At 44.5% G+C, this 14,278-nt stretch overlaps 1 protein-coding gene across 1 annotated transcript in view; it reads right to left on the reverse strand.

The window, feature by feature from the left end:
* Window positions 1-14,278, reverse strand: part of myo1ea (myosin IEa) — a 77,521-nt gene that overhangs the window by 23,565 nt on the left and 39,678 nt on the right. Inside the window, 5 exon segments of the mRNA XM_083760047.1 lie at window positions 2,643-2,749; window positions 4,343-4,424; window positions 7,490-7,575; window positions 10,419-10,586; window positions 12,796-12,882. Of these exon segments, the coding sequence (XP_083616173.1) occupies window positions 2,643-2,749; window positions 4,343-4,424; window positions 7,490-7,575; window positions 10,419-10,586; window positions 12,796-12,882 (530 nt within the window).

The raw sequence follows: 14,278 nt of genomic DNA on the forward strand, positions 1-14,278 counted from the left end.
AATAACAGGCTTCATTTTACGTCCATGTTAGACCCGGCGAACGCTTTGTCCATATTTTTTACAGTCTATGCAACAAACACAATATTTTGTGCCGAACAAATAATTTGAAAGAAGAAAAATAAAGGCAGGATACAACACTATTTGTTTTGTTTTTATTCTTACTAATTATTTGATCGGCCCAAAACATTGTAATAATTGTCATGATTTGTCACGATCTGAGTTGGCTTTGTCCGCGGCGTAACAGTCTTTAAATAAATACTTTTTGAAAAGCCTATGGAGAAAATTTATCAATTAATTAATACCTATTTCTTTTTTTTAAATTATTACTGGAATTTAAAAAGCAAAGCAAATGGTGTGGCCGGCTGGGAATCTAACCGTCAATTAGGTAATACTGTTAGTATCAACATTTTAATCATTACTCATTTATTTCATTTATTTACATCGACTATTTTCAGCTATTTGTACGGGGGTCCCTGGCACAAAACCTTTTCAGATGGGGGTCTGCAGCTAAACACATGTGTGGTCCATGTTTGAGCACATGAAGCTCTCACTTCCTCTGGAAGAGAGAGGGGTATTCCAGGTTATTGTATGTAAAAGAGGTTGTGTTACTCTATCTTTTCCTTAACCCATTTAGGCCTGACGTCGAAAAAAAGTCTTCTGAAAGACTATATATTCAAAGATTTGTGCCGCATTTTCATGATTAAAAAAAAAAAATAGCAGACCTACAAGCTCGTAGCGCGCCACTCGGTGGCGCGCTATGAGCTTGTAGATCTGCTATTTTTCAATAGTTAAAACACCAAAAGGGGTTCCCGTACAGAATGGCTTAATGCAGCCAGGCTTCCTGTGAAAGCAGCGGTTCCGCTCTTAATTAAACAAGGCAAGCAGAGTCCGGCTCACAACAGGAAGTCCATTAGGCCCGTGAACAATACAACACACGTCTGGGTCGGCACGGTGCTGGAAAGGGACCCGGTACTTTTCGTTGCCGTCGGACAGAATCCATTTATCTCCATGTTCTAACTGTTCGTGTATTTCGTAAATGAATCAATGCCCTACGTGATTAATGAATGATTAATAAATGAATCAATGCCCTACGTGATTAATGAATGATTAATAAATGAATCAATGCCCTACGTGATTAATGAATGATTAATAAATGAATCAATGCCCTACGTGATTAATGAATGATTAATAAATGAATCAATGCCCTACGTGATTAATGAATGATTAATAAATGAATCAATGCCCTACGTGATTATCACACAACAGTAGCAGGTCCACAAGCCTGAAACGCAGCGCAAAGTGGCACGTTTTGAGCTCGTTAGATATTGCTTCGTTAGATATTAGATATTGCTTCGTTAGATCTGATACTGCTGCTATTTTTGAATTCGAATCCTGAAAAGTAACAGTTTTGGACATATGAGTTTTCCACCCGACAGCTGGAGATGCACCACTCACTTCACACGGGTGTGATTTTTTTCAAGTAGGCCTACTTTTACTTTACTTGAATATTTCCATGTTTTCATACTTTATTCTACACTCCTACATCTCAGAGTTTTACTCTATATTTATTTGACAGCTTTAGTTACTACTGTAATTACTTTGCAGATTTAGATTATTATTACAAAACAAACCTTAATCATTCCAGCTATTTGAAAATAGCAGATCTGCAAGCTCACAACGTGTCACGATGCGTTGTGAGCTTGTAAACCAGATTATTGGTACGGGTCATTGTCAGTCATGTCCTGTGTATATTAAAAGTATTAGTATGTGCAATTTGAGTTTACAAAGGTGCCCCGGGGCAGACCAAGGATCACGTCCCACTGGGAGGAGACCCCGGGGCAGACCAAGGACCACGTCCCACTGGGAGGAGACCCCAGGACAGACCAAGGATCACGTCCCACTGGGAGGAGACCCCAGGGCAGACCAAGGATCACGTCCCACTGGGAGGAGACCCCGGGGCAGACCAAGGACCACGTCCCACTGGGAGGAGACCCCGGGGCAGACCAAGGATCACGTCCCACTGGGAGGAGACCCTGGGGCAGACCAAGGATCACGTCCCCCTGGGAGGAGACCCCGGGACAGACCAAGGACCACGTCCCACTGGGAGGAGACCCCAGGGCAGACCAAGGACCACGTCCCACTGGGAGGAGACCCCGGGGCAGACGAAGGATCACGTCCCACTGGGAGGAGACCCTGGGGCAGACCAAGGACCACGTCCCACTGGGAGGAGACCCCGGGGCAGACGAAGGATCACGTCCCACTGGGAGGAGACCCCGGGGCAGACCAAGGACCACGTCCCACTGGGAGGAGACCCCGGGGCAGACGAAGGATCACGTCCCACTGGGAGGAGACCCTGGGGCAGACCAAGGATCACGTCCCACTGGGAGGAGACCCCGGGGCAGACCAAGGACCACGTCCCACTGGGAGGAGACCCCGGGGCAGACCAAGGCGCAGTTGGAGGAAACACATCGACTCACTGGCCTTGGAACGTCTCGGGATCCCCCAGGAGGAAGTCACTAATGTTGCTCTGGAGAGGGAAGTCTGGAGCACTCTGGTGGAGCTGTTGCCCCCGCGACCCGACTACGGATAAGCGGTTGAAGATGGATGGATGAAAGGAAATGTAATCCTAGAATCAGACTCACCGACTCTCCTCCCAGTCCTTGGGCTTCTTGGTCTCGTTGGGTTTGATACATCGGATGTAGTGTGGAGTACATTTCATCAGCGTGCTCACCAAGTCGTTGGCTTGTTTCTGAAAGTCAATAGATCATTTGGTTTGATCTCTGGACGTATCCGATTAAAACACCACAGGCATAGGGATGCACCGAAAGGGAAATTCTTGGCCGAAACCGAATACCGAATATAGGAAACAGTTGGCCGAAAACCGAATACCGAATAGCCGAATACATATTTGTTATAAAGCTACCTGATTATGGCAAAACCTAACTTAAATAATAAACACTTATGGGTCCATTAAAAAACATCTAATTAATTGGAGGCTTTGTGATTAATTAATCTCAATTAATCACATTTTAATCGCATATCAATAGGCCTATTTGACCTGAGCAGTGAGCTTTTTTTTCTACATAAGCAAAGGCAATAAAACAAGTAGTAATAATAATAGTGATAATAATATTATTTATATAAATAGTACTTATCGAGTACTTATCGACACTTTTCAAGGAGAACATGAGAAAACAAATAAAAACAACTTTATTAGAGAAAAACTAAGACTATGGAATAAAATAAATTAAAGTGGAATGAGATAGCAATATTCCAGAGGTGGGTTTGAATTTATAGGTGGTGGCATGTCTCTGAGTTTTGGGAAGGGCATCGTTTTGACAGGTCTGCCTGCTGTGGACAGTGAAACCCTGACCATTAAACAGGCAGAGGCAACGATAGTCTATCATTCATTGTTAAAGCTCCAAATGATATTCCCATTCGTCTTTGTGTCTGCCCGTGTAAACGCAGCAGCGAGTGTGAGGTGTTGGGGAACGGATTAAAGTAGGCTACATAGTGTTAAAACTAACGTTAGCTCCCATGCTAGCTATAGCTTCCCTCGTCAACAGAACACCACCCGTCCACAGATCGGGTGGAAGAGCTGCTGATATCACGTTGCTTGTGCCCGTGGATGGGAAATAAGATTTAAAAGGCTATGGAAGCGTGGATGTGTGGAAGTTGTGTCGGATCTGCCTGTGCATTGAAGCATTCCGTGACTGCTGCTCGTGTGTTGTGTTGTGACTGCTGGCTGCTGCCTGCTGAGCTGATGCAAGAGAGTCATAAGCATGCGCCCTTCCTGCGTCGCAATGCACAGCGCGTTGGGCTTGTACATCTGTGTTTTCCCGCAGTTTAGTTCAATTCACAACTTTAGGACCACTACTACTATTCGGTGATATTTTTCGGCTTATTTGAGCCGAAACCGAATAGGCCGAAAATACATTTTTAGCCATTTTCGGCCGAATATTTTCGGTGGCCGGATTTTCGGTGCATCCCTAATAATTACGATAGTTCGTACCGTTCGGCCATAATCATCGTCCAATGTTAGTAGGAGGGGCCTATTTTACAAAGAATGTTGCAAATCACGAACGTAATGTCCAATCCATCCCAAATCTGAATCACATGTAGTGATGTAGGTAATCAACCCAGAGCCAAAAGCAATTACATTTTCATGATTACTTGATCACAGGGGTGACGTGACATTGTAATTGGCTAGCTCACCCATAGGGGGTGACGTGACATTGTAATTGGCTAGCTCACCCATAGGGGGTGACGTGACATTGTAATTGGCTAGCTCACCCATAGGGGGCCCAACAAATGCAAAACATTGAAGCGTTTGTTAACTCACCTTTATCTTGCTGCCTACCGTGGTGGGTCGGCCTTTCTTCTCAGCGTTGAGGTTGTCGGGGAACAGCGCTCTAATGAAAGGGCTGTAGAGCAAAGGGTTGATTATTACAGGTAAAGCAAACCAAGACAACATTGCTGTCCACACAAAAGCATCAAAAGTAGTAGATTGGCTACTTGAATTTGAATCCTGAAAAGTAACCGTTTTGGACATATGAGGTTTCCACCCGACAGAGACAATGTAACCGTTTTGGACATATGAGGTTTCCACCCGACAGAGACAATGGAAATTCATCTGTTGGAAAATTGCAGAATAGCCGATCTACAAGCATATACGCATTGTGAGCTTGAACTTCCACTATTTTTATTTTTTATATAAAATGATGAAGCAGCACATTATTTATTTTGATTATTAGCAACGGCCATCGTCAGTCAATTCGTTGTATATTTAAGTTATTTGGCATATCTGCCCTGTATATTTATGTTATTTGGCATATCTGCCCTGTATATTTATGTTATTTGGCATATCTGCCCTGTATATTTATGTTATTTGGCATATCTGCCCTGTATATTTATGTTATTTGGCATATCTGCCCTGTATATTTATGTTATTTGTCATATCTGCCCTGTATGTTTGTACAAAGCGTAAAAGGCAAACGTTTGAAATGTCAATAGTATATACATGTCTCAACATTCAATGTCTAAAACAAGTTAAATGTATTATTTCCATTGTTTTATTTGATGACCTTGTTGCCCTGGCATGGGGCCATCGTGACATCCTAAATCAGACCACCAACCAAAGGCCAAACTGTGCTCTTTGGTTCACAGACGCATAAAGTGGTGAAATAAAAACAATACCAGCCATGCTGTTGTTGCGCCTTGTAAAGAATATCTGCACTGGATCTCTGAATGAGTGCATGGAAATGGCAATACAGTAAAAAGTATGATTAGTAATCGCTGTACCGAGAATAGTTTCCAAAGCAGCGTCATACCGCGTACCAACAGAGTTGGCTGGTTTGAATAACCCATTCTATGCAGGAATCCCTTTTGGTGTAAAATAGCAGATCTACAAGCTCATAGCGCGCCACCGAGTGCCGCGCTAAGAGCTTGTAGGTCTGCTATTTTTGAAAAATCGAAGAACGACTGACATAGAAACATAGCTTTTTCAGAAAACTGTCAGGATGTAGAAAAGAAGACATTTTTAGAATCTGATCTCAGGTCAGAATGGGATAAACGGACCAAGTGGGACGACCTGGCCAATGAAAGTGAATGAGAAGAGTGTGTGTAACTGTAACAACGCACGTAAAACCCATTTCCCTCAGGCTGTCCAACACAGCACAACAACATGGAGTCAAATAAAACATTTCAAGCCTGGCTGATTTTCATTCCCATGCCTCGTAATTGTCACGGGAGGTCTTAAGGGGGATAATGTTTGTCTCAATGTTGTTATTTTTAGCCTGTATACATATAACACTCCTCTCCTGTAACCCACATTCCTTTGTGCTGGTCAGAATGTAACAGATACTTGCCAGTATTCCATGACCTCACAGGGTTTTGCTCAAACCAATGCAGAGAATCAGAGAATCGGTATAGCGCTGATTTTGAGCTTCAGAAATTACTTCCTTTGTTGTACCAACAACACAAATGCCCGTAGGCCTCTGTCATGGTGCGGGTTTAACACAACATGTGATACTTGAATAATGTTCTCTCCGAACTGGAAGTTGTGTAAGAAATGCCCCTGCTTTCAACATGCAACCTGGACTCTCTATTTTGTCCATGTTATTTTGGGCGGGAACCCCTTTTGGTGTTAGCATCATGCTATGCTTTAGCTACCGAGTGGCGCGCTACAAGCTTGTAGGTCTGCTATTTTTGAAAAGTCGAAGAATGACTGACATAGAAACATAGCTTTTTCAGAAAACTGTCATTTTCAAACTGTCATTTTTAGAATCTGATCTCAGGTCAGAAAGGGTTAAGGGGTTAAAAAATAAAGAATCTAAAACAAATACATTGGCCTTAAAAGGAGCACCGTTTTCAACCTAATCTTCATAATATAATTAGTCCTCACTAATGCTCGTTATAACATGGTACCAGTGTTGTCTACTCTGTGTCTCAGAGGAGGGCTGTGGCGTATCAGTGACATCATCAATCCAAACTAGTTAACATGCTATAATAGAAGCCATTGTTCTCGTCTTAATAATAATAATATGAATAAACGACCAACCCAGCCGATGACAATGGGCGTTGAGTTGACCAGCAGAGAACCATTGCTTTGCTTTGCATTGCAAACGGAACCACTACGACACTACCTTATATTTACACTTTTCAGAACAATGGTGTCTGTTTGGTCTTGAAGCTCTTAATAAAAGACATCCAGACATAATAAAAGCCCAGCCGGCGCTGAATGCTACTCATAACCTCCAGCTGATCAGTGGTGTGTTTAGAGTGAGGCTCTGAGGAATGAGGTCTGCTTCCTTCCTCCCTCCCCACTGCCTCCTTTATGTACGGCCATGCAAACGCCTTTGTGTTTGTGTGTGTGTGTGTGTGTGTGTGTGTGTGTGTGTGTGTGTGTGTGTGTGTTTGTGTCCGTTATGTCCTTGAGCATGTGCCTTTGAAGACGCTAAAAAAAGAAAAATCACACGAAAGAGTTTTGGGACGTCCTGGGTGTTTGGGACAGATACGTTGAAGAAAGCACCAGAACAGACCAGACTGCTCAACACAGTGGCTCCCCAGGGACACCCAGCTTGACTAAGCAGGCACCACAAAACACATCTTTGGGAGGGGGTACAGTACAGGAGGGTACGGTACAGTAGGGTACGGTACCGACTCTGCACACTTCTATTGTAAAGCAGGAATCTGCAGCTGCCCTTTGGATGCCTGACGAGGCTCAATCAGACGTGTTTAATTGTGTCCACATAACGGAAGAGCCTTTTTGCCCCACATATTATGTGTGCAGCGTGACGCATATGGCTGTCACCAGCATGACATTTTACACGTTATGCAAAATGGAATTGTGCTTATAAGTGGAAATAGCAGCTCTAAAAAGCTGGCCAGTTGCAAGCGTATGAATCTGTTGAAAATCTGTTGAAAATGTATGAATATGTATATTTCGCTGCTCTGCATCAGCTCCATGAGGTTAAGGGTGTATACGTACATTTCGCTGCTCTGCATCAGCTCGATGAGGTCACTGAAGAGGACGTCACGGTTTCTCTCACAGAAGCCTTCAGCGTCATACGACACCTGCAGAGGGGAGGGGCCACACAAAGGTCACTAAAGGTCAGCCACTAAAACCTGATTTATACATCTCCTTATGACGGTGTGTCACACAGCGAAAATAGCCCATCTACTAAAACAGTGACGCCGCGTAGATCGGTTAATAATTATGGGAAAAGGAGGCCGGTTTCCAAACCCAGGTGTTGGAGATCACAGCTCTACAACAATATTCCTTACGAAGAAGCAGAGGATATTATATATATATATATATAATATAATAATATAACAAGTGCATACGGTAGGTAGATATATTCCTTACGAAGAAGCAGAGGATATAATATAATATAATAAGTGCATACGGTAGGTAGATATATTCCTTACGAAGAAGCAGAGGATATAATATAATATAATAATATAATAAGTGCATACGGTAGGTACTGGTAGATTGATCAATGTTGTTTCTTCCGCAGTCTGACCGCTCAGGACTGCAACAGGTTGCAGAGGACCGTTAAAACAGCAGCTAAAATCATCGCCACCACTCATTGTATGAAAAAAGCCCACAACATCATGGAAGACACCGGCCATCCCGCAAATACCCTGTTCAAACCACTCCCTTCCAAAACAACGCTACCAGAGCATCAAATCTCGCACCACCACCCGTCTCAGTAACAGTTTCTACCCCCAGGCTGACCTTGAACTGTATTGCACTGTTGTGTCACTTCACTTGCACTTTGTTTTTTTGTGTTTTTCTTGCACAATAGATGCTTGTTTATGTCCTGTGTATGTAAGACTGAGAGTGCTCTGAGCAAAATAATTTTCATTGTATTTATACTCTGTATAAACATACATACACATGACAATAAACCTGAACCTGAATAGACATGGAATGTCCCAGACCCCCACTAATGTTCCAGACCCCCCCTCCCCCCTGTCCCATCATGTTACGATCCATTAGGCCAGAGGCATGTGTACCAGGCGGAGACCTGCACACATCTGGAGCACGCATGGGACAAAGTGACCCGTAAGCTCCAGATGTACAGTATACATGTACAGTATATTATATTATACAGTTCAAGGTGTCTGTGGGTTTGTCTGTCTGTGTGCCTGGATTATGCCCCACCTAAGAGCAAATCAGCATTAAGCATTAAGCAACGGTTTCCGTTTTAGTCCCGCCACATGGTGTGTGATGTTACAGTGTGTGTGTGATGTCACAGTGTGTGATGTCACAGTGTGTGATGTCACAGTGTCTGTGATGTCACAGTGTGTGTGATGTCAGACCAGAGCTTGATTAAAGAGGGAAAAGCGAGAGAGACGGATAGGGAGAGGGGAGAGGCAGAGAAGGGGGAGGTTATGCAGGAGAGAGAGGGGAGAGGCAGAGAGGGGGGAGGCAGAGAGGGGGGAGGCAGAGAAGGGGGAGGTTATGCAGGAGAGAGAGGGGGGAGGCAGAGAGGGGGGAGGCAGAGAAGGGGGAGGCAGAGAAGGGGGAGGTTATGCAGGAGAGAGAGGAGAGGCAGAGAGGGGAGAGGCAGAGAGGGGGGAGGCAGAGAAGGGGGAGGTTATGCAGGAGAGAGAGGGGGGAGGCAGAGAGGGGGGAGGCAGAGAAGGGGGAGGCAGAGAAGGGAGAGGTTATGCAGGAGAGAGAGGGGAGAGGAAGAGAGGGGGGAGGCAGAGAGAGGGGAGGCAGAGAAGGGGGAGGTTATGCAGGAGAGAGAGGGGAGAGGAAGAGAGGGGGGAGGCAGAGAGGGGGGAGGCAGAGAAGGGGGAGGTTATGCAGGAGAGAGAGGGGAGAGGAAGAGAGGGGGGAGGCAGAGAGGGGGGAGGCAGGGGAGGCAGAGAGGGAGGGAGAACCAATGCCAGCGGAGCCAATGCTGGGTGCCGAAACCTGAACGCGATGATTAGTGCGTCACTTATTTACAATACTATATATTCAGGCCGCTACAGTATGTAGTATTACAGTACAGTATAGTAGTATTTACAACACTAGATATTCAGGCCGCTAAAGCATGTAGTATTTACAACACTAGATATTCAGGCCGCTGCATGCGAAGGCCAACTCACAAAGCCAATGGGTTCGTTCGGGATGTCATGTTAGTGACGTCCACCCATTCATTGTCCATCGTCCACCCACAAGGTCATTTTAATATAAGATTTACAACTAGAAAAAGTGCCCTTCCGGGCACAGGTCTCCACCAGGTTATCCACAGATCCGTGCAGTTAGAGGTAAAAACACTTTTCGGCCAGTTATAGCGCCACCTTGAGGCTGAGTTGAAATTGTTCATGTGGCATTTTGTCCTCGGCCTAGTGGGAATGTGGGTGCACAATTTCACGGAAATCACGCGATGTGTTCATGATTTGCAGCATTTTGTTTGAAACTGAGCACTCCTGTGAACTTTGGAAGCCAATCTTAACCAATCAGGATGGAGTCTGATAAATCTGAAAGACCCGTTTCGTTGAATGGCTCTAGAGAGACTGTGTACCAATTTGCGTGATGTTTGGACAAAATCTGTAGGTGTACCGTGCAAAAACTTGTTTTGCACAAAGCGGCCTCCTGGTGGCGCTATAACAGGCCGTTCTGGAAAGTTTGGGGCAGAGGTTCATCGTTGGCATCCAGGGAGTGTGTGTGCAAAATATGGCATCGACCGGGTTAACGGTGGCCGAGATTAGCTGTTCACGGACACACGGACACACGGACGGACGGACGGACGGACACGCGGACGGACGGAGTGCAAAACATACTCTCCCCACATGCCTTCGGCCTGGTGGAGACAATAAATGTTCGCCTGTATCCACAAACATGGCAACAAGAAGAGAAAGGGAGGGAGGGACAGACAGACAGACAGACAGACAGACAGACAGACAGACAGACCGACCTTGCCGGCGTAGTGGTGGATGATGAATCCTTGGTTCCAGCTGTTGAAGTGTTCGTGGTTGTTGATCCCCACGCGGAGCTTCTGCAGCATGGTCTGGTCGGCGCCTTCGCCCACGGCGTGCATGGTGGCGCACACATCGTCCAGGATCGACATGATGCCCAGCGGGTTCTGGGGGTCACGATCAAAGAGGCGTTATTAGTCTAAGACAGAACGTTTTCATTATAGCAGGGGGTGGGCAACTTTGACGATGGAGAGGGCCACTATATTTCCACACTCACTCCCTAGGGCCATATATTACTGTCGTCCCAAAAATAGCCGATCTACAAGCAGAGCATGAGCTTGTAGATCGGCTATTTTTGCTATATTCAAATTGAAATCTTGAATATTCTTTTTTACTATTTTTTTATTGGAATCCTGAAAATTATAATTTTTATGTCATTTCAAAAGCCTTTAATTATACGTGTGTTGAGCAATGAGCTACTAATTTAGACTGAAGTAATTACAGCGGGTCATGTTTGCATGTTGTGGAAAACAGCTGAAACTAATAATATATCAGTATTCTGACAATAACCTGAGGGCCACATTAAGTGAAGGTGGGGGCCGCATGTGGCCCCCGGGCCGCCAGTTGCCCACCCCTGAATTATAGGGACCCCCTTGTAAAAGGCATTAGTCTAAGACAGTGGTTCTCAGACGTTTTCATTATAGGTTCGTTCTATGCACAAGAACGAATTTCACACACCTTTTTACTTTACTAAAATTGTGATGTGGCGATAAAGCTGATTGTGATGTGTGTAACCAGATGGACACTCTCACAGAGTTACAGCTATAAGGGCTGTATTTTGCGTGTCTTAAGTACCAGGTCTTATTCCCTAACTTGAGTAAACTAAAGACCTGGAGGCGTGATAAATGCCTGCATTTGGCTATTCTGAGTGGCCAAAGAGCATTGATCACGCCTCCAGGTCTTTAGTTTACTCAAGTTAGAGAATAAGACCTGGTTACTTAAGACACGCAAAATACAGCCCTAAGAGTCCATTTGGAACACCCTCCCTCCCCTTGGACCCCACTTTGAGAAGCACTTGGTCTAAGAGGGATATATCACTTAAATCTATCCATCACTTATATTAAGCCTGTTGTCAAACCGTTTCAGAAAGGGTCAAGAATAATGAAAATATAGCCAATCAAACCGACCAGAATGCACAATCTTCATGACATGTACGAAATAGGGATGCCAGGTTGAAAGTGGTGAGCCAACTTATTCATAAGTCATAGTCTGGATTTTCGGTGGTGAGGTGACCACCGCTCCGGTGGTGAGCTGACCACCGGAGCTGAAATAACGTTGAGCGGTGGTGAGTAAAAACAGAGAGAAGGGCTGGAGCGGTGGCGGTGGTTTGCTCTTCACCGCGGCTCGTGACGTCATGTTGTAGTTCGGTGGTCACCTCAGTGACGTCATGTTGTAGTTCGGTGGTCACCCCACCACCGTAAATCCAGACTATGTATGAGCCTTTAGTGTTTACAAGTTGTGCCCAAGTTAAGAGTTTAGCCTAATCAATGACCAACACTGGCTGGCCAGTTAATCAGTAATCATGAAGCCATGTCAGTTTCATTCTAGATGCCTTCACCTATCAACACCTTCACCTATCAACACAGATGGTGTTAATCTTTTCTACCGTTTTCTAGTGGCACTTTTTCAAAAGATCAACAACTCCCACAGCTGCAGATAGATGTCCTATTTTGACAATATTATTGATAAAAAAAAGAAATGCTGGTAAATGACTGGATGCCAAATGGTGACGGCACAGTGCACTAGTATGGCCATGTGATGTCATATCAGTGGTTAATGATTGACCAATCAATGACATACAACATACAGAGCTGCCCTGTTTGGCTAGCCTCTGTCCAAGGCCGATACATGCTCTACAGAGGACACAGTGTGTGTGTGTGTGTGTGTGTGTGTGTGTGGGGGCTTAAGTCACAGAACACAAGTCTCTGTTGAAAAGGAAAGCTGTCATTGGTCAGTTTCCCAAACAAAGGGCCACGGAGCCTCGCGGCGCGAGTAAATATCACTATCAGGTTTATAAAGTTTCCTACATAATGTTTCTGAAATGTTGAAAACAGTTTTCACATGCATTTCTGAAATATAATATTAAGCCGTTTCGTAGCATACCTCTCAGTTGGACAGTGAGATATTATAGATCAATGAAAAGCAAAAATTACCTATTTACAAGTTCAGAACGCAACGCATTATGAGCTTGTAGATCAGCTATTTTTTCCAACTTTCTTTGACAACGACTTATCCGTCAAATGTTTTGTGTTTATTTACCACTTTGCTCTCGATGAGGTCACAGTGGCTGCAGTGTGTGTGTGTGTGTGTGTTTACCACTTTGCTCTCGATGAGGTCACAGACAATCTTGTTGTTGAAGTACTCAATGGCCGTCCACTTGATTCCCTCCTGAACGTACTCCTCCTAAAATATATAATATATATACAATATATACATTATATCACTATATACACTCCTCCTACAAGCACCTTATGTTACATTATATCACTATATATACTACTATATATACTCCTCCTACAAGCACATTATGTTACATTATATCACTATATATACTACTATATGCACTCCTCCTACAAGCACAGTATGTTCGCAGTGACGGATTAACCCCTCTCAAGGCCCTGGCGCTTCACCAAATCAAAAGGCCCTACAGATTCAGTCAATTAATTAATTAATTAACATGCATGCGTTTAGCGCATATCCACTACTGCCTGTGCTGCCCGCTGACACACAAGACACAGTAGCTAGGAACTGCCGCACTGGGCACAGCCTTTCCAACTTCAGTCTCTGCTAAACTGCAATTTTCCCGAAAAATAATTAGCCTATATCTACAAGCTCCATTAGCAGGCAGCAGCATGTTTTGTCTAAATTGTCTTTGTGGCCAACAAATGTAGCTACATTTGCAAACAGTGCTGTTGACCATGTTGTTATGGTCCATATAACATGTGTGCACCAACAGACAAGCCAATATGCTATATTAATATTAGAACGTTTTAAAAACAGATTAATTATTGACGACAATGCAACCTGTGGGTGCAACGTCACTGAAAACTTTCATAATAGCAATTAAATTAATTTACTCACGAGTGCTGGAATCGTGAAATGGAGGATGTAAGAACACACTTTTGTTGCATTAGAGCAGGGTAAATTTTGCGCCAAGGTCTTGTTTATATTCCTCTTTACATAGGCTGTATGTTATTGTCGCAACAACACACGTTGGTCGGTCTGAGTGAGGGGGCCTTCCAGAGCAAGGGGGCTTCTGACGGCGTCGCTTACTCGCTTCCCCTCTGTCAGAGGAGGAAGCGACGCGCAGCCGTCGGGAACCCCCCCAAACAGACTGCTCCCCCCCTCCTGAAAACTGCTAGAGAAACTGTCAGACGAGAAGACCAAAAACACTAGCGGGGGTTCCTATGTTGCGTTATATTTTTCGAAAGAAGCAACAGCTGTACCTATAGTCTCGTACCAGGCCCTGCAAGCTTCGGGCCCTGGCGCTTAAGCTCCACCTAGTTCCATTGTTAGTCCGGCTCTGTATGTTCACATTATATCACTATATATACTACTATATATACTCCTCCTACAAGCACAGTATGTTCACATTATATCACATTATCAAAGTCAAAGTCGTACGATTTGTCACACACTTGATGCTGAGTGTCAAGCAGGGAGGCATTGGGTCCCATTTTTACAGTCTTTGGTATGACCCGGCCGGGGATCGAACCCCCGTCCTCCCAGTTTCAGGGCGGACACTCTAACCACAAGGCCACTGAGCTGGTCGTTCACATTATATCACATTATGTTCACA

This window comes from Protomyctophum parallelum (genome assembly GCF_964188405.1).
Source record: "Protomyctophum parallelum genome assembly, chromosome: 2".
In the NCBI taxonomy this organism is placed as follows: domain Eukaryota; kingdom Metazoa; phylum Chordata; class Actinopteri; order Myctophiformes; family Myctophidae; genus Protomyctophum; species Protomyctophum parallelum.